The sequence below is a fragment of the Sminthopsis crassicaudata genome, chromosome 3, assembly GCF_048593235.1.
Source record: "Sminthopsis crassicaudata isolate SCR6 chromosome 3, ASM4859323v1, whole genome shotgun sequence".
Taxonomy (NCBI): Eukaryota; Metazoa; Chordata; class Mammalia; order Dasyuromorphia; family Dasyuridae; genus Sminthopsis; species Sminthopsis crassicaudata.
The window spans coordinates 241,606,454-241,627,210 of NC_133619.1; the positions used below are offsets into that span (position 1 = coordinate 241,606,454).

The window sequence follows — 20,757 nt, forward strand, 5'->3', positions numbered from 1 at the left end:
AAAAAAAAAACTGAAAATTTCTTGAATTTAGTAAAGGCATTAAAAAAAAAATTTCACCCCAGTGCCTCAGTCTGCAGTGACTCTCTCACTAAGTAACTGGAGTAACACGCATTCCAATCACTTCCTTCATTAATCGATTTAATTATCAAATTTCCCGTTAAAGTGTCTTTATCGCCAACTCTCCCAGTTCGCGCATGCCCAGATCTTCCCTCCCGCCTCGCTCCGAAAGTAGAGAAATGCTTTGGCGACTCCAGCACAAAATAGGTCACGCTCCCTGGCTCAGAAAGAGCCTCCGAAACTACAAACATTCAGACCTTCCCTAAAGCCCTCCGCGGGATAACGTAACCGCTGCCCGCTTGCCTCGGCTTTTTATAGCTAAGGGGACGTTGCGTGATGACGTCACTGTTTGCGTACGGCGACGTATCGTACGCCGACACCGTGAGGCGGCCTGCGGCGGCGACATCCTTCTAGAGCAGGGCTGGGGGCGCCCGTTTTGAAGCTGCCCTGGGCAGGCTTCCTGTTCGCTTCCGCTCTCATCGGAGCCTCCTCCTTCTTCTGCTCTTTCGCGGGGCCCCTGGGGAAGCCAACCAGCCAATGCGCTCAGCCCCGCGCCCGGCTCCGTTCCCCCGCAGCTGCCTCCGAGGTGCTCGGACGCTGTTGTCTCCTTTGGAGGCCCCGGGGCCGCCTGTGCCCTCGTCCGCTCGGACTGCGGTTCCGCCACGCCCTCCTTCGGGGCCTTCTCCTGCCCCTGCCTTTTGACCTCGTGTTTCCCCCCCAACTCGAAATATCCCCCACTTCCATGCCGGCATCCCGGCGGTGTCTTTAAGGAGTCGAGGAAGAAGTTGGGGCCGTGGCCTTGAACAGCTTTTAATATAGACAGTCCGGCCTCCGTTCTCGGAACCAGATAAAGAGGGTGCGGGTGGTAGTTGTGCTGGTGAAGGAGGAGGAGGGGAACCAGGGGAAAGGGAAGAAAAACAGTAAGAACAAGTAAAAGACAAACAAAAATGCCAACTGGTAAAGTCCTGCAGCCAGTCCTAAAGATGAAAGTGGACGAATTGTTCCTGTGCTGGCTGAGTGAGACCAATACCCAAGTGATGCTCAAGGACTGCTTGAAAAGAATCAAGAACACTGAAAGGATAGAAATTGGTAGAGGAAATGCTGGAGAGAGTGAGCCTTTCTTGACCACTAAAATTGCTAACTCCAAGCAAAACATATTAGATAATCTGATGGCTCCCTTGGTGACGCCTTCTAGTCCTTGTGTTTCCACTGCTTTGCCCCTGGGTACTTCAACTAGCTCCAGAAGTGGGCCACATGTTCGAGGGACTCGTAGATCTACAGGGACAAGAGTAGTAAGTTTTTCTTCTTAAACATTTCCTAAGTGATAAAATGCATAAATCATTGGTTTGATTTGCACATTTGCTGTATGACTTGGAGTCGTTGTTTCCATTGGTTGAGGTTGCTGGAGTTAAAGTCTGACATAAAAAGGGAAAATGGAGTGGAAATATGTTATCAAACAAGATTCTAAATTACTTAATTTTGATTAGAAGTTTTAATGTGTACGGAATTGCTCTTTATCATCTGTTTCAAGTTAGGTGTTAATTATTTTCAGGAGAATATAATAATGCGGATACAGTTCAAGTAAAGGAAGTAGAGGTTTTCTTTACCTTGACAGAGATTGACTATACAGTAATACATTTTTTTCTAGTGTTTTTATTAACGTCATTTTCTATTTGTAAATATTATATCTCTGCTGACTTGTAATATGTATAGAAATAATTTGTCATTTTCAAGTTATCTAAACTTTGTTCTCACAGTTTTTGAAATGTTTCGATGTCAACGAAAATATATGATGTAATAAGTACTGTGTAGCTACAGTATTTCTGAAGCTGCAGAATTGTTAACTCCTACAATTGAGCATGTATGTTTCATTATTATAGTTTGGTAATGTGATATTAAATTACTATAAACTGTGGAATTAGACACTAGATTAAAAGTTTGCTCCTCAGCAGAAATATGCCTGACAGCAAAGAAATGGATAGTTTTACTCATCTTTCAAAGAGAAGTTGTTGTCAAACATTGGTTAACATTAAACTCAGCAGATTTTCATGTAGCCATTCAGTCCAGTCAGCATCCAACTGCACACTAGGTGGGGAGAAGGAGAGCACAAAGACAAAAAGAAATTGGAAGAATAATTTCAAAGGAATATCAGAAGAAAAGAGAAAATCATGGCATTTCAGAGATGGAAGGTTTCCTCCATCTCCAATTCAATCATCCTATTTTACTGATAAGGAAACCAAGTTGCAGAGAGGCAGTTACCTCAGTTTGATGAGAGCCCAAGAAATAGTTTTTAAAATACTGGCAGATTTTCTCCAAGTAATAGAATATATTTCACTCTTAAATTCTAACCTCATGTATCTCAACTTAACTCAATGGTGTCAAGAATTTCAAAAGCAAAATTTATTTTAGTCTGTGATTTAAAAAGTAAATTGTTTTATAATAGATATGTCCAGAATGGAAAGCCATATCAAGAAAAGATAATATGTCTTAAAGTGATTGGAAATCATTGTCCTATACTGATTATAACTCAAATTTGTATAATATTTTAAGGTTTGCAAAGTGCTTTCTTCTTAATCTCTTGATACAATAGCTACATATATCCCTATTTTACAGATGAAGACACAAAGTATTTAAATGATTTGGCCAAAGTTACATAATAAGTGGCAAAGCCAGAGCACAAACTTAAGTGTTATGATTTAAAAAGCCAGTGTCATTTTCACTACACAGTCCTGCCTTTGATAGTAATGGTGTTTTAAATTCATGTGACGGTGGTTTGCTGGATGGAAACAAGAATATTTAAAAACTTTTTTCATTTAGTTCAGATGCAAGATAATTAATGATCACACTGTTAGCTGCAATGAGAAATAAAAATAAGAAAGGTAGAGAAATTGTTCTGAAAAAACTGATTCGGTATGGTACATTAGATAAACATTACAGAAAAATTGTTGAATTTTTTTGAGTCTGGGTAACTAAAGACAATGGTGAAAATACAAATGAGGGAATTAATTTTGGAAAGAGAAGAACAAAAATCAGATCATAGATAAAGAAAGAAGAAACCTCAGACCACCTAGTTAAAGTCCTACAATCTTAACAGATTAAGAAACTGAGGCCCAGGAAAGTGGTTGTACAAGTAGTATGGACTAGGTTTTTGAACTGCTCCAGATTTTTTTCAGAAAGATGCAAAAACTTGAACTTCAAGAATATTTTAATAAAAAATTATTGTCAGCAAGCAATGTATCAAAATACTCCTTTTGAAGTTCTAGAAAGCGCATCTAGATATGCTTTAGTAAGAGTTTATCTTAAGAGTTAGAGGTAGATTGGAAAACAATAAAGAAGAATATTTCAGATAAACTTTAATATAGTGATCCCCTCCTTGCAATATATGTTCTTTAATAAATGGGAAATACTAGTGTGAATAAAGAATCCTTTAAAGAGGTTGCATAGTCAAAATTATAATTAGGTAAAATGTGGTATTTCTTTTCATCCCAATGGAAATTTGCAGTACAGATTCAATTAATACAACCACCGAAGGGGAATTCATAATTAGTCCTAATTAGGAACATTTTATGTAGATAAGGCAACTATATAGCAAAATCTTCATATATATATATATATTAATAGTTTTTATTTATCAGATATATATGCATGGGTAATTTTACAACATTGACAATTGCCAAATCTTTTCCTAATTTTTCCCCTCCTCCCCCTCCCCCCCAGATGGCAGGTTGACCAATACATGTTAAATATGTTAAAGTACAAATTAAATACAATATATGTATACATGTCCAAACAGTTGTTTTGCTGTACAAAAAGAATCAGACTTTGAAATAGTGTACAATTAGCCTGTGAAGGAAATCCAAAATGCAGGCAGACAAAATTAGAGGGATTGGGAATTCTATGTAGTAGTTCATAGTCATCTCCCAGAGTTCTTTCGCTGGGTGTAGCTGGTTCAGTTTATTACCGCTCTATTGGAACTGATTTGGTTCATCTCATTGTTGAAAATGGCCACATCCATCAGAGTTGATCATCATATAGTATTAATGTTGAAGTATATAATGAGCTGGTCTTATATAGCAAAGTCTTTTATTTTTATCTTAAATTATTTTCCTTCTCTCCTATTGAGCACTTCCATTTCAAGTGGCCTTCCCCTATGTAATAATATGGAGAAGGCCAGTCTGCTGAAAAAAATGTATCACATTATGTTGCAAAACAAAATACAAAGGTTTTGATTATCTGTATTCAGTTTTATTCCCATTAACACATGATTTATGTATATGGAGAAAGATTTCATATAGGAGTTATTGCTATATTCCATAAGCTTTCCTTCTATAAGATCTCAGTGCTTTTTCTTTTTCTTTTTCTTTTCCTTGACCTATGAATTCAGGTGTGGGATTCATAGGTATAAGTAACACCTGATTTTAAATGGAATTTCACTTTCTCTTGCTGCTGGACTTCCATGGTCATATACAGAAGTGCTGATGATTTATGTGGGTTTATTTTATGTGCTTCTACTTTGCTAAAGTTGTTAATTTTGAGTCTTTTTTTAATCAATATACTGAAATTCTGAGTGTATATATATATATATATATATATATCATCTCCAAAGAGTGATAGTTTTGTTTGTTACCTATTTTAATTCCTTCAATTTCTTTTTCTTTTATTACTATAGATAACATTTCTGGTACAATGCTGAATAATAATGGTGATAATAGGCATCCTTGCTTCACCTATTGTACGCGTAATTGTACTGAAAAGGCTTCTAGTTTTTCCCCATTACAGATAATACTTGCTGATGGTTTTAGATAGATGCTACATATCATTTTAAAAAGAAACTCCATTTTTTCCTTTGTTTTCTAGTGTTTTTGAAAAGGAACAGGTGTATTTTGTCAAAAGCTTTTTCTGCATCTATTGAAGTAGTCATCTGATTTCTGATGGTTTTATTATTTATGTGGTTGATTATACTGATAGTTTTTGTAATACCTGCATTCCTGGTATAAATTCCATCTAGTTTTACTATGTGATCCTTGTGACATAATGCTGTATTGTCCTTATTAGCATTTTATTTCAAAAATTTCCATCAATATTCATTAGAGAAATTGGTTTATACTGTTCTCTCCCCTCCCCCATTTTAGCTTTTCCTAATTTAAATATCAGCACCATATTTGCATCATAAAAAGAAATTGGTAGAACTCTGCCTATTTTTTCAGAAAGTTTATATAATACTGGAATTAATTGTTCTTTAACTATTTGGTAAAAATTATTTATGACTCTGCCCCTAGAGATTTTTTTCTTAGAAAGTTCACTGATGTCTTGTTCAAGTTCTTTTTTCTAAGATCCATCTTTTATTTAAATTATTTAAATAATTTATTTAAATATTCTATTTTCTCTTCTGTTAATTTGGGCAGTTTATATTTTTGACAGTGTTCACCACTTTACTTAGGTTGTCCAATGTTTTAGCTTACAATTGGGCAAAATAACTTAAGCAGCTTCATTGCTGGTGAGTATACCCTTTTCATTTTTGATACTGATTTGATTTTCTTTTTTTAAATCAAATTAACCAATGTTTATTTTATTATTTTTTTTCATAAAACTAACTTGAAGAATTTAGAGATATAAAAGTACTGCTTTGACTAAATTTCATGAGTTTTAGCACATTGTATTATTATTTTCATCCTTCTCTTTAATGAAATTACTGATTATTTTTATTATTTGTTCCTTGACCTATTCATTCTTTAGGATACACTTACTTAGTTTCCACATGATTTTTAATCTATCTCTCCATGATCCTTTGTTGAATATAATTTTTATTGCATTGTGATATTGATGAGGTTAGTGGAAGGTTCAGGGTTCAGGGAACCAAATGAGGAGGTTTGGCTCCCTTAAATCCCCCTAGGATTTGGTGCAGGATAGGGAGTTGTAGGAACCTCCTTCTGGCAGCACAGAAGTCCTTTCTAAAGGAATTTACAAACCCAAAAAGTTAGACTAGCAAAAAGAAGTTTATTATTGGCATTGGGAAGTCAGCTATGCATGAATAGAAAGACTGAATTCCTTGGTGGCAAAGTCCCAAGAGAGGTAAAGTCTTATTAGGAAAATAGGTGAGAAAGATTAAGAGAGGGTAATGCTGAAAGAGAATATCATTTCAGCAGGCAGGGATTGTTGCTATGCCAGGGAGAGAAAACTTCCTCAGCATGTTAGGTCCTCTGCAAAGAAATGAGTTTAAAATTTCTGTTTTTATAAGGAAATCTGAGGCAGAAGTTTCAAGGGAATGAGATTCCCTTAACCCTGTCACTGCCCCCAGGCCTAGATGAATCCACTTATTGGGAGTGGTTTTGAGCCAACAATTGGGGTCAATAGAAATCTAGATCTCCAGCTAAATGAGATTACTTCAACTAGTTCCACCAAGATAAACCACTTATCTTGATTCCCTGGGGCTAGTCTTACAGAGGCTGGGTTCAAGGAGAATCTCTCCTTCTAGGAGCTTCTCAAGTACTTCTCTCGTTAATGACATTATAGAGAATATTTCAGCTCTGTGCCATCTATCTAAGTATATACTTTTTAATAGCCCAAATAATGATAAAGTTCTTAAGAGTTACAGGTATTTTCCAGGAATATATATATAGCCGGTTTAACTTTATTGAATCCCTTATGTTTTCTCTTTCCTTTTTACCTTTTTAATGCTTCTCTTGAGTCTTGTTTTTGAAAGTCAGATTTTCAATTGTGGTCTTTTCATTAGCAATTCCTGAAAGCTGAACTCCATTTTTGTGGATAGGAAATTCTTGGTTATAATCCTAACTCCACTGCTTTTCAGAATACATTATTTTAAGCCTTCCATCCATATTAATGTAAAATCTACTAAATCATATGTAATCCTGACTATGGCTTTATGATACTTTGAGTGTTTCTTTCTGGCTGCTTGCAGTATTTTTTCCTTGACCTAAGAACTCTGGAATTTAGCTGTAATGTTCATGGAAGTTTTCCTTTTGGCATTTCATTTAGGAGGTGATTAATGATTATTTCACTTTCTATTTTATTCTCTTGTTCTGCATGATTTATTATTTATATTATTAAGGCAGTTTTCATTGATAATTTCTTGAAGTATGATCCAGACTAATTTTTTTGTCTTGGCTGGCAGGTAGTCCAGTAATTTTAATTATTCTCTCACAGATTTATTTTCTAGGTGATTTGTTTTTCCAATGAGAAATTTCACAATTTTTTTCATTCTTTTTATTTGGTTTGTTTCTTGATGTTAGATGGAATACTTAAATTCTACTTGCCCAAGTCTACATTTTAAAAAGTTACTTTTTTAAAAACTCAGTGGGCTTTTTTGTCTCTTTTTCCATTTGGCCAATTCTGCTTTTTAAAGAATTGTTTTCTGTAGTGGGTTATACTTCTTTTTCCTTTTATACAGTTCTATCTTTTAAGAAGTTGTTTTCTTCATTGAATTTTTGCACATTTTTTTGTGCTTTCTTTATCAAAGTATTGGCTCTTTTTTTCATGATTCTTTTGCATCATTATCATTTAGTTTTTCTTGTATCTGTCTTATTTGATGTTTAAAATCTTCTTTGAGTTCTTCTAAGGATTCTTTTGAGGCCTGAGATGAGTTCACATTTTTTCTTTGAGGCTTTGCATGCAAGTATTTTTGGCATTGTTGTCTTCTTCCAAGTTTGTATTTTGAACTTCCCTGTCACTATGAACCTATGTTAATGTTAGTTTTTTCTTTGTTTTGTTTGGTCCTTTTTCCAGCCTATTTCATGTGATTTTTAAAGTTGGTTTTGCCCTGGGGTACAAGGGACAATATTCTAAGCTTCTTGTGGAAGTAGAATGGGGCTGCACATACATCCTCCTGTTCTGGGGGCCCAGAATAGTGCAGATGACCTGATTCAGTGGGAGTCAGAATCTTTTAGATGGTCTGCTCAGTGGGAGCACAGGGCCTAGCTTCTGACCAGCTGCACCAAGAAATCAGGTCTTCACCATTAGTTTGCTATACTAGGGCCTGACCTGTACCAAGGCAGGGTGATTTGCTGTTGGCTTGCTACAGCTTGGAGTGCTGCTGGCTTGCCTGGAAGCTGCCTGCCCTGTACCGCACTTTTCTTTTACATGAGTATATAATGGGGAGAAAAATATAAGCAGCCCTTAAAATTCCTATTTCTGAAAATATTGACAAGGTAGAAAAAGGTAATTTATTAATGAAGTGAATATGCAGTTTTGAAACTCAGAGGATTGATGAATAACCTCCAAACAAGCATAAATACTAGATATTGAAAATCATGGGAGAAATAAATTAGAAAGCAAAAAGATTTTTTTAAGGTGAATAAAAACTTTGAACTACTTTTTAAAGGTCAAATCAGTAAGCCACTAATTACTTTACTTTCTTCCTCCTAAAAGAGAGGGTAATAACATTTTCAAATTAATGAATATGGTGAATGCAAAAAAAAAAAAAAATAAAGTAAATTGTGGACTCTATATACTTAGTTGTATAAATTCTAAAACTGAGAAGTATATAAATACCTATAAAAGCCCTAAATTAAACCAAACAATAATAGACATCTTAAATCTAATTTCATAAAGAAAATCCACACAAGCAAAACAGACTACTAAAAAAAAAATTCCTGTTACAGACAAATTTACAAATGAATTCTGTCAAATATTGAGTAAGCATCTAGTCCCTATGCTACATAAATTCTGCTAAACTACTTTTATGAGAGAAATGTGGTCTTGGTGCCCAAATCATAGAGGACAAAAACAAAAAAAGAGAATTATAATTATACCAATAATACTAATGGATGCTTGATGCAAAAAAAATTTTTTTTTTACATAAAAATTTGGCAAAGCTATACAAATATGTGCCAGAATGTGAAGATAGCTCAACATTAGGAGAATGATAAATGAGATTTGTTGTTGTTGTTGTTGTTGTTGTTGTTGTTGTTGTGGCAATTGAGGTTAAGTGACTTGCCCAGGATCAAACTAGAAAGTGCTAAGTGTCTGAGAAGATTTGAACTCAGGTCTTCCTGACTTCAGGGCTGGTACTCTATCTACTGCACCACCTAGCTGCCCGGAAATGGAGATATTTTTTTACCAAGCACTTAGCATAAGTGCCTAACATTTAATAAATGTTTGTTTCCTTTTTGCTCTCATAATTTTATAAGTAACAATTACATTATTTTCTTATTTTGATCAGTTCAGTAGGCTGAAAAATAAAGCAAGAATGTCCCCTTTCCACTTTTATTTAATATTCTACCAGAAATACTAGCTATATATATAGTAATAAGACTAAGAATCGAAGGGGTAAACAAAGCCAAAAAAGGAGATAAATTACCCCTATTTATACAGTGTGGTAGTTCACTTAGAAAACCCTAAAGAATCAATAAAGAAAATAGCAGAGATGACTATGATTCATAGCTTTAGCCAAATAATATACAAAATACACACAAACATACACAAATATACACAACACATATCATTTGCCTTTCTGAATATTACTAATAGCAATATTACTGTTTATAATAATTACAGTAATAACTAATAGTAATATTCAGAAAAAATAGGAAATAAATAAAATTTCTGTTCTATAAAATATATAAAATATATATATATAAGTGTCAGAGAATTTTTTAAGTTTTTGTTATAACTATTTAGATAGTCAGACCTAGAACTCAGTCCAGATCTTCTGATATTAAATTCATTACCCTTTCCTATATGCCATGTTGCTTCTTAACAATTATACTTTTAAAAGTTCCCGTGTTTATTTTAAAATAGCTTTTTCATCTGTTGTCTTGCCATCAACTATCAGTTGTCACTACCTACTGCTAAAACAGGGATTCTTAAATTTTTCCATTCTCGATCCTTTTTTGCCTGATAAATCTTTATATGACTCCATCTTAAATTTGAGCAGAAGTGTTTCTGGCAGCATTCATGTGTATGCAGTGCAAAGTGTGCATATTGTATCTTCAAAACCAAGGCCATATAGTGAAATCATGCTACCAGAAACAGTTTAGATTCATACCCATTTGATTTTGAATTAATTTTTGGTTGTTGTATTCAGAAACCTTTTATGTTGCCTTTTTTTTTTTTTGCAAACACCAAATTCATTTATGTGACTCCATCTGGGGTTACTTTGCTCTAGAGGAATATTTTCCCCCATTTTAATGTATTTTTTCAAGTCTTAATGAGCTGGAAAATTAGACCAGAAAGCTTATTATAATTATATTTAAGATAAGATAAATAGCCCTAAGTTGAAGATCTGTGGGATTCCTACAATTAGCATTTATGAATGTCTAGTTATGTAGCCTTTATGATCTCTATTAGGGCCTTTTTCTTCTGTTTTCAACTATAAAGTTACTGGATAAATGAGGGATTATTGAATGTTGTTTCATGCTTGATTTGCAGTATATATGTATTTGTAGATTTAAATTATAGAAATGCTTTAGTTTTGTTATTATAGTAATTTTTCTTTTTTTACACCTTTTCCCAGTTACCTTGTTTAAAAGTGGTAATTTCTTTTTAGTTTTTTTTGTTGTTGTTGTTGTTTTGTTTTGTTTTTGTTTCCTAAGTCATCAAGATTCTTGGTAAATGCTGTATTTTTGTGGTGGTTTAAACAGGGTTATAAGAGATGCCTACATCATACATATTTCCCAGTTTTGAAATTTATTCTAAACACAAATATTCTTAAGTAATCATATTCTTTTTTTTTTAAATTATGGATATATATTGTTTTCTTATCACTTTTATATGACTATATCCTTTAACTATTCCCTTCTCATGGAGCCATCCTTTGTAACAGAATAAGGAAAAAAATACAAGGAAAAATAGTTCAGCAAAACTAACATAGTAACTAAATCTTATAGTAGATACAATGTCTCATATCCTTAAATTTCCCACTTCTGCAAGGAAGGGAAAGAGTAACACATTCTCTGATCATTTCTTTGGGATTGCATTTGGTCACATAACACTCCATTTTGTTTATTTGTTACTGCTCTCCTTTCCATTTAGTCATTGTTTTACTGGTTCTGCTTTCTTCACTTTGCATTAGTTCCAATAAGCCTTTTAATTTTAATATTCATTGTTTCTTACAATGGATTAATATTCCATTGTATTTATGTACCACAATTCATTTTAGATCTTCTCCGGGCATTAGACATTTACTTTGTCAAAGTGCTTTATGAATGTTATCTTATTTGAGCCACACAACATCTGAGGTAGATACCGTTAATATCCCCAGTTACAGTTGGGGAAACTGAGGTAAACAGAAGTTAGGCTACTTGCCCAGGGTCACAAAATTAGTGTCTGAGCCTCAGATCTTCCTAATTCCAGTTCATTGCTTAACTTTCTGTGCCACTTAGTTGCCTAAATGGAAATTGAAGCTGTTGATTAATGGGTTAAGATTGTTAAAGAGGGAAATTTAAGCCAGAATAAATAAATATAATAATAAATTACCTGAAAAAACAGGGCGTAATTGGAGTGATTTATGGAAGGGAGATTGAGGAACAAAGAGAGCAAGAAAGACTGGAGGTTGTGATCAGATAAAGGAATTAATTCAGTTGGGTGTTTTAATAGCTCAAAGTTCTATTGCAAAAAGAATTTATATCCAAGATTTTTAAGACCTACTTAAAAAAGAATGTAGTGGACAAAAACAAAACCAGAGATACATTCTCATTCTAAGTTTCATGTCTAGTGTTTCTTCGAATCTCCTCCCCTTATTTGGGTGGTAGTTATAGTACTTAGAAATTTTCATGCATAAAAATACAAAATGATGTAATTTAATATTCCAAATATATTTTCCATAACTTCTGAACTAATAGCTCCAATTAGAGTTTAAACAGTTTAAGTCTTCTGAAACCTAAATAATAGAAACAAGTAAACATGCCACATACATGTGTACAACCACATATATTTACATGCATTGTGTAAAATGCTAGTAGAAGTAGAGTACACTTCATAAAAATTTGCTTTGAAATATACTTTCAGTGTTGGTTTGTGAAAACTGTTTAATAAAAACATTTTTTTTTTTTGTCAGCCAGATTTTAGGATAAAATAAAAGAAACTTTGGAGTTAGTTGATATAATTGTAAAAATTTATTGAGTACATTCATCACAATAATTATACTTTTATTCTTTTTAAAAGTGTATACATTTTACTCTATATTGATATGATCTTTTATTTTCCTTTTAAGATTTAATCTTTTACTCTTTTCTAAAAACTAAATTGTGGGCTTTACTACAAATTATTCCCAAATGTTTCTCTTCAGATCATCATATTGCCCAATTTGCTTATGTGACAGAGGCCACTTTAAGGGGCTGTACAACGTAATAGAATTGCTATGTAGTAAGCCTTACTCTCGGGCACTTCAACAGGTTACAGTTTGGTGTGACAGTAATGAAACAAGCTACAACATACCAGAAGCTGCAAAACTTGTCTTTTTATATTCTTACTTTTCTTTTTTGAGAAAAAAGTTTAGAAGAATGACAATCTATTTTAATTGATCATTCGTGTATGATTTAAAAAAAAAAATAATGTATCATCTTTCTCTGATTTTGGAATGTGCGGAGTTGAAGGTCTGGCCCCCAAAGTGACTTTCCAGTCTGCTATGATTCCAGCCAAGTTCCCTTCAATGTATGGAGTATGCTAAGTTGAGCTGGTTCTTAGAATATCCCAGAACCAGAGTGCAGCTGCTGCTTTTAAGCAGCAGTGTGTGTGATAATAGGCTTTGCTATTTACTAGGACTGAAGTGCCTGAACTGGCACACGCAGACATTATATGAAATCTGAAAGCATGAGGATAAAGGAGATTTCCTTGCGGCAAGATCCAGATCTAAGAAAGGAATTGGCATTGTTGGCGAGAGGATGTGATTTTGTTTTACCTTCCAGATTCAAGAAGAGACTAAAAGCCTTCCAGCAAGTTCAGGTTTGCTGTTTTCCTTCCTTTTTTTTCCCCCTTTCATATTTTTATTGGACAGATTTGTTTTACTTTCTTTTGAGGTTGTAACTTAAGAAGTGAATTAATTTTTAATTTGTTTATTTGACTTCTATACTTAACTAATGTTTTTTAAAAGATGCTAAACTATCTTAATATTCTGTGGCTAATTTGAAGCTAAAATTAGCTTGCTTCTATTAAAAGGGGTTAGAATAGAAAGCTGTAGTTTGTAAGCATTTGGGGTTTTAAATGTTGGTTGGTATGTCGAATTAAACATGTAATTTGTGAATTAAGTACAGTTTTTTTTTTGTTTTTTTTTTAACTTTTTAAGACAAAATGGAATTTACATGATCATTCTCTTGTCCAAAGTTTAACTCAAGCAATACAAATAAAATTTAAATTAACTAAAAGTAGGTAAAAACATCACTTCTCCCTTTACATCATTTTTAAAATAAAAAAAAATAGGAGCAACTTTATAGTTGAACTTTGAATTTACAAAATCTCATTATGTAATGACTGTTACCCTTGCATAATAGCTGAAATAAATTTATTTTTTAAAAAAGACTTTAGTATGTATGTAAAAGTCTGTTACTGTTGAATTTTAGATTTTGATTTTACCTCCATTTTAACTATCTAGGCAAAATCTTGCACCAAATAGCATGCATATTCCAAATCAGTCTAATATTGGCATAATTTAAAAATAAAAAAATTTAATTGGTAATTTGATAATAGTTTTTTAAATTGTAGATTTAGTTGTGTTAACTAGCTTGTCCTTAACTCACCCTTTTTATGTTTAGATTACATAGGGTAAGATTAGATATGTGTAAGAGAAGGGAATATCACTCCCAAACAGGACCTTACATTCCATGCATACTGAAATTCTTTGCTCTGTCTTGGTTTAGGAATAGTTGATAATCCAAACACCTGGATTTTCTGTCTCCTGTAATTAAATGCAATATATCAAATAAAAAGAAAGAAAATAATACTTTTTAAAACTTGTTATAATTTTTAAACTTTTAGAATATTTAAAAAATATTTCTTATTTGTGTTTATGCTTTTTATATTTTGGAATTCTGTTTGCCATGAATTCTTATTGAATAACATTTTAAATTTTTAAGAGAAATAACTTTTTTTTTTCAAAGACTTAATTTTGAGAACTTAAAATTTTGACTTGATACGTTATTTTATGATAACATATGTCATTTTCAAACCTTAGAACGCTATATAAGTGCTATTCAGGGGTTTTGAAGTATATAGCTGATCAACAAATTCAAAATTTATTGATATTAGACTATTTGTAGGAATAAAAGTTCCTCTTAATAGTGACAAATTTGATTGATATTTCGTTTGTAGGATGTTACTTATTTTTGTAAATCAGTTCATTTTAAAAAATTAGAGGTATCCTACTTTAAACAAACTTGGTGTTATATATGAGAGTTTGAACTTTTTTTTACATGCTCAAAAGTATATATAATAGAATTCCTTTAAGAGTAAACTCTTACAATGTTTTTAAAAATTGTTCTATTTATGAACATTTGATTTAAACTGAACTTTTTAGGGCAGAGAGAACTTTTTTGTGTAAAGAAGGAATAGTTTTGTAAGGCAGTGATTAAACTATCTCAGTCTGTTGTGCATTCTTTGCATCCTGGGAATACAGAAAGATAGAAATTATCGAGACAAATAATGTTTAACAATGCATATATATAATGCAGTGTAGAATTGCTTTTGGATAAATGACATGCTTCAATCTTTAGAACTTTTATGTAGAATTGTGTTTGTGTACATATATGTGTGTGTGTATACACACGTATATTTGTTTTCTGGTTTGAATTTTGTTTTGGCCAGACTTGTAATTTTTATCATTGGAAACTTTCAGATATGGAAACTCTTTAATTATCTGTACTTTATCTACCTTTTGTTTGATTTACTATTATTTTCTAATACAGGCATAGTCTATTTAAAATACTTAATTGGTTTTGTGATTACATAACTAGAGCTCAGAGAAGAAATTTAATTTTGCGAGAACATATTGGTTTATCAAACAAATAACATTGCAAAGGGGTTTCATGTTCCGGTAGGCTTTTGGTAGAATGTAGAAATTATGTTGGTCGAGGCAATATTATGTGAATTTTATTTGTAGTCATATATTTTTCATAACTTCTGCCTCCTTGATAGAGGCATCTCTTTCTCCATTTATTGCAGTTCAGCATTATAACTGTGTTTATGATAGCATACCAAATGCTTCTCTGCTGTCTGGTTCAAGTTTTGTTTATTATCAAATTCATCATAATGAAGTTTTGATTTTCTACCTTCTTAACTGTCAGTTTTGGTGGTTACATTTTTCTGTTGGCTAAGTTCAAAATCTTGGTCATAATATTCAAAATCTTCATAAGGGTATCCATATGGTCATTATTTGAAATTACTCATTCTTTTCTTTCCTATCTACTAAATTCAGATTCTATGTATCCTATTCCCATTCCTGGTGGATTCTAGATGTTCCCATACTTCATTTAGTGAAAATCATCTGATGTGTGCTTGTCGTTATCTTGACTGTAATATTGTTCAGTTACCCTTCAGAAGCTCCTTGACGTGACACACTATCTCCTGCCTCTCTGCCTCTCCAATACATTCCTTCCTCCCCTCTGCCTCTTAGTATCTTTAGTTTCCTTTAAAGCTCATCTCAAGTACACCCTTCTACATGTACACCCTTTTTCTTTCTCCTTCCCCCACTCCCAGCTGTTACTCCCTCTCCTATTACATTTATTTTTTGAAATACTTATATGTACATGTTCAGTCTTCCAAAAGAATAAAAGCTCTTTGAGGGCAAATACTATTTAATTTGTGTACTCAGTGCTTAACAATGACCTTGGTACTTACTAGGCTCTTAAATGCTTCATTGATGATTTGACTCATTGATTGCCAACCTCATTTCACTTTGTTCCAGTTAATTTGTTTGCTATTGAGTCCTGTCTACTTTTTCATTCCGGCCTCTGAACCTTTGCTCTACCTGTCTGTTATATAGCTTTTTCCCCCTTCTTCTGCTAAATCTCATTTCTTTCTTAAAAGCCACCTACTTACAGAAATCAATCTAACTGTTCTCCAACCCAGTAGCATATCTTAATGAAACATTTTGATTGGATTTTTTTTGCTTGTCTTGCCTGTATATAGTAATTCAGAAATTCATCTTAAAATAGTAATATATGTACAAAATATTTATTCAATTTAAAGAAATTGCATTTGTTCTAATGATTGTACTTAGTAGTACTCCTAAAAGTTCAGTGCTTTTTAAAAAATTTCTATGAGCAGATTAAATTCTTTATTATTTAAAACTCTTTAAACCTGGCTTCTTCCTCCCTTTTCAATCAATTACTCCCCTCCAAATATACTTAATTACCCTCCAAATCACTGACTCTAGGCTCTATAGTCAAGTGTCTAACTTGTTTTTCCACACACTATTCTCAATATGCCTTTTCACAGTTTGCCTCCATACTTGGATTGCACTCCTTCCCTTTCACTTCCACTGTTTGAAATTCCTGAATTCTTTATAGACTTAGCTCAAAAACCTACCTTCTTTCCTTATCCTCCCTCAAGTTATTAATTCTTTCCCTCCCTAAACTACCTTCTACTTATTTTGTATATATTTATATAAGTATATGTTAACTCATAGTTCCTAAGAATAATGATACTTATAACATTTGAAGCAGGGAGAAGATGCATAATACATTTTGAATTGAATATTTTGAGAATTAAAGATTAAGAATTTTTCTAGTTTTCCAGTAATGTGTTGAGTGAATGAGGAATTAAATGAAAAGCTGGAAGAGGTTAGACTATGAATTTTATTTGGTCTCCAAAAAAGTTTTCTGTTCTTTCAGGTCCAAAAGCCATTGCTTCAGCTTTGGTAACATAAGTATATTTGTTTTTGCATTTCTGATACTGTTACTTCTAATCATTTCTCTGTAGTTTTATTAAAAGACTAGTGTCTCTACTATTGTGAATAGCTATGAGTCTTGACAAATGTTGCTATCATCCTAGATAAGTCCTCTAATCATTTCTGTTCTATAGATTATTAGAGGACTAAAACTCCTAAAACATCATTTTCCTGTTCAAAAAAAAAGAAAAGGAAAGAAATGAAGGAACAAAACTCAACAGTGGAAAAATCACCAGTGACATTCTTTAAATCTCAAGATAAGTCTAATATTACAGATACTTAAATCAAGACCCATTTTAGTTGTCTACCTTTATCTACCATCACTTCATCATCCTAAAGTAAATCTTCAGTTTCAAATTGTCCAGTTACTTCATTGTCTCTTAAACAAATGATACTCATTCTGTCATTCTTTTGTCTTTTTTTTTGCCTAGCCAAATTCTCTCAATTTTCCTAAACTTATTCACAATGATTATCTTAGCTACATTAATTTCTCTTTTCTCTGAATTCTTATTATATACTCAGTTAATCTCCTGTTTTTACATGTATTGTTTCATTTGTGTCTTTTATTACCCATTTATATTGCAGATTATTTGAGGTTAAGGAGTCTGTGTTAATTTGGTTCATATTTCTTTTAGTAAAGTTATATATTAATGCAAGGTCCTGAATATGAGTAAATAATTGTTAATGAGTTAAGTGAGATAAATATTTTAAGTAATTCCTTAAAGCCCAGCTTAGTGAAAAAAACTAGCAGTGGGTTTTCTGACAATTTAAATGCAAATAAAAAATTGTTATCAAATGACTCAAAACTTGTTAATTCATTTCACCTTGGGTATAAAAATTAGTCTCAATGAGTATACAAAGGGCTTTGTATGTTGGAAGTTATGTGTTAATGCTGTAAGTTACATATTTCTTTTCTGAGAAACAGATGAATCTGATGTAAGCTTAGAAAGAAAAAGCCTTGTAGATAGGTGTTTTGCATAAATCTCAGTTATACCCATAACATACCATAACAATATAGTGTATGAAGCCAAAAATAGTCGAGTATTAGAATAGAATGAGGAAATTGGATGCTTTATTAAGTGGATATATTTAGTGTGCATGTATTCATTTTTTTTGTTTAAAGTATTGTTAATTCTCAGAATTGTAGAAATATTAGTATTTAAATGTAGAGTAATAGTGTATTATAAAGCTAGCCATAACTGAATTCTAGTATTACTGTTTTATATCACTTGCTCCTTTCCATTTGAGTTATAATTGATCATTTACCAAACAGATGTTCTTAATAATATGTGGTTTTAGAAGATAGGAGTAAATGTAAAAACTATTAGCTGTGATGTAATTTAGAGATTCATTTCCTAGTCTTCTAGCCAACCTGACTTCCTAATGAAGAAAAGAGAGCCTAGCTCCCACATCCAGCAAAAAAATCTTTTAATTATATCAGACTAAATATGATTAGGGACTGAGGCTAACCTTGGCACAAAGCCCTACTTCAAGAACTAAATTACAAGAGATAAATAAAACAAAAAATATATATCTAGTATAATGAAGTGTTGTCGATACAGATGCTCCAAAATCCAGCCAACAAAGAGAGCGATGTCATGGTAATTACAAGCAAACTCAAAAGAAAAATATATTTACTGTCCAATAGGGCTATATGAAAATTCAGAAAAAAATGAAGCAATGGTAACATTAATTAATTAATTTTTAAAAGCTCTAGAAGAAAGATTGGAAGATAATCAGTAACTTAAACAGAATGTGATAAAATTTAACCAAGTAACAGAGCCCCTTAAAAAAAGAATAGACCACATAAATCAATAATTCCATGAGAAAGCAAAGAATAGTAAACCCAAATAAAAAGATTGGGGGGGAAAAAAAGAAATATGTAAGGTATCAAATATTTTGAAAAGCAGATGACCTGGAAAATAGAGATAATTTAAGAATCATTTGTCTCCCTGAAAATTCTGATCCCCTCACCTCCAAAAGCCTTCTGTTTCAAGGAGTCATAAATAAAAATTATCCAGATTTGTTAAAGAGTAAAGTAAAGAATTCACAGATCATTTCTTGATAGAAACCCCAAATGGAGAAGTCTCAGGAATGTCATAATGAAGCCTATAGGAGTAATACAAATACCAAGAATTACCCAACACCTGGAAGCTTCTTTAAATGGGAGAAAATATTGGTATACAGTATTCAAAAAGAAAAGATAAAAACTTACAACCAAAATAATTTAACTCTGTAAAGCTTTGTATAATCCTAGAGAAGAAAAAAAAAATTATATATATATATATATATATATATATATATATACCTTTTATGGAATTGGACTTGAAATATTGTTGACAAAATGATCAGAACTGAGTAGGGACTTTAAAATGCTAAAGCAATAGTTCACAAAACCTAGAGAGGCAGTATATTTGAACAATTTAAGGGGACTACATGATGATATAGTGCAAGATTCTAAAAGATGGAGAAAAAACAAGTGTCCTGTCAGAAGCTGAATGGCTTGAATGGTATTAAGGAAGTTAAATAAGAAAAAAACAAAATGTTGATTGATTGAATTTTAAGAGGGTTCCCCTCCCTCCCAGGCAATTGGGGTTAAGTGACTTGCCCAGGGTCCCATCGCTAAGAAGTATTAAATGTCTCAGGTCAGATTTGAACTTGGGTCTTCCTGACTTTAGTGTTGGTGCTCTATCCATTGGGCCACCTAGCTATCCTGAGAGTATTTTTTAAAGAGGGAAAAGAGAAAGAAAGGTAAAGGGAAGATGCTAGTAGTATAAAAGGAATAAGGGAATAGAATTAGCTATTTCTCTTAATTGGAGTACTTGAAAAGAAAATCATACAAACACATAAGAAAGGGGTAGCAAGCACCAGTTGAATCCCCATTCTTATGTGAAATGGGCAAATGAGGGTTGAATGTAAACATATACATATACATATGAAACACATACTTCAGGAATATATCACACTCAAATGGAAAGCATCCAGGGTTAAAGAGAAGGGTTAAAAAGGAGGGAATAGTTACAAACAGCAAACATACTGATTGAAGAAGAGTTTGGCAATTGTAGATCCCCAGCCAAAAAAGAAAAAAAAAAAATGGTCTTTGAAACATTTTTTAATATGTATAAAGGAAAAATAGAAAGAAACACAGATGAGCAGGACAGCCTTGAAAACAAGTGGAATTTATTATATGTATAGTTTTAGAATGCTATGATTTGAAGTCATGGTTTGATATATATCCACTTTTGTGTTCTTCTGTATAAATAGAAATGCTTATTTTTTAGTGTTTACATTTTTAGAAAGAAACAAATGTCTTGAACAGTCTAGATTAGATAGTGAACTTAAATTATACATTTTAAATTAGAATCTCTGACTTGTATATTGTTCAATTACAATAAAATTACAATTCCTAATAATATGAAAGGCAATTAGACATGGTAAATAGAGATTTAGAGATGTGGCTTAGAGTTTAGGAAAATCTAACTTAAAGTTTCCCCTCTAGCACCCTGGCTGTGTGATTCTAAGTAAACCATCTAACCATTCTCAGTGCTCTAGACACTTCAAGACACAGAGAAGGTGCCCTTTTTCATTGGTAAAGGGAGTACTTTGGAGTACCATATATTAATGAAATAACAATTTCAATTCTTATTCTAATAATAAATTGTGTTCATTAGAGGCAGCATGCAATTGTGAAAAACAGACTAAATAGGAAATCTGGGTTGAAATACTACTAGCCATGTGAGTCACAAAGCCCCTATTTCTTCATCTACAAAATGAAAATAAAATGTACTACTCTTAGAGACATGAAGAAAAGAAAGGGAACATGAACCTGTTAAGTGCCTACTATACAAATACTCCGCTTGATC

The 20,757-nt window shown here is 32.6% G+C and overlaps 1 protein-coding gene across 4 annotated transcripts in view; it reads left to right on the forward strand.

Annotated features, from left to right (window-relative positions):
* Window positions 1–425: 425 nt before the first annotated feature.
* The window catches only part of PPP2R3B (protein phosphatase 2 regulatory subunit B''beta), a 96,777-nt gene continuing 76,445 nt past the window's right edge, over window positions 426–20,757 (forward strand). For 2 of the 4 annotated variants that reach the window (XM_074300262.1, XM_074300261.1), the window contains exon 1: window positions 426–1,349. In XM_074300262.1, coding sequence (XP_074156363.1) covers window positions 1,005–1,349 — 345 coding nt within the window. In that variant the 5' untranslated portion in view covers window positions 426–1,004. Of the gene's footprint in view, window positions 1,350–12,416; window positions 12,958–20,757 lie in introns of those variants that run through there. The other 2 variants (XM_074300264.1, XM_074300263.1) reach the window with 2 other exon arrangements.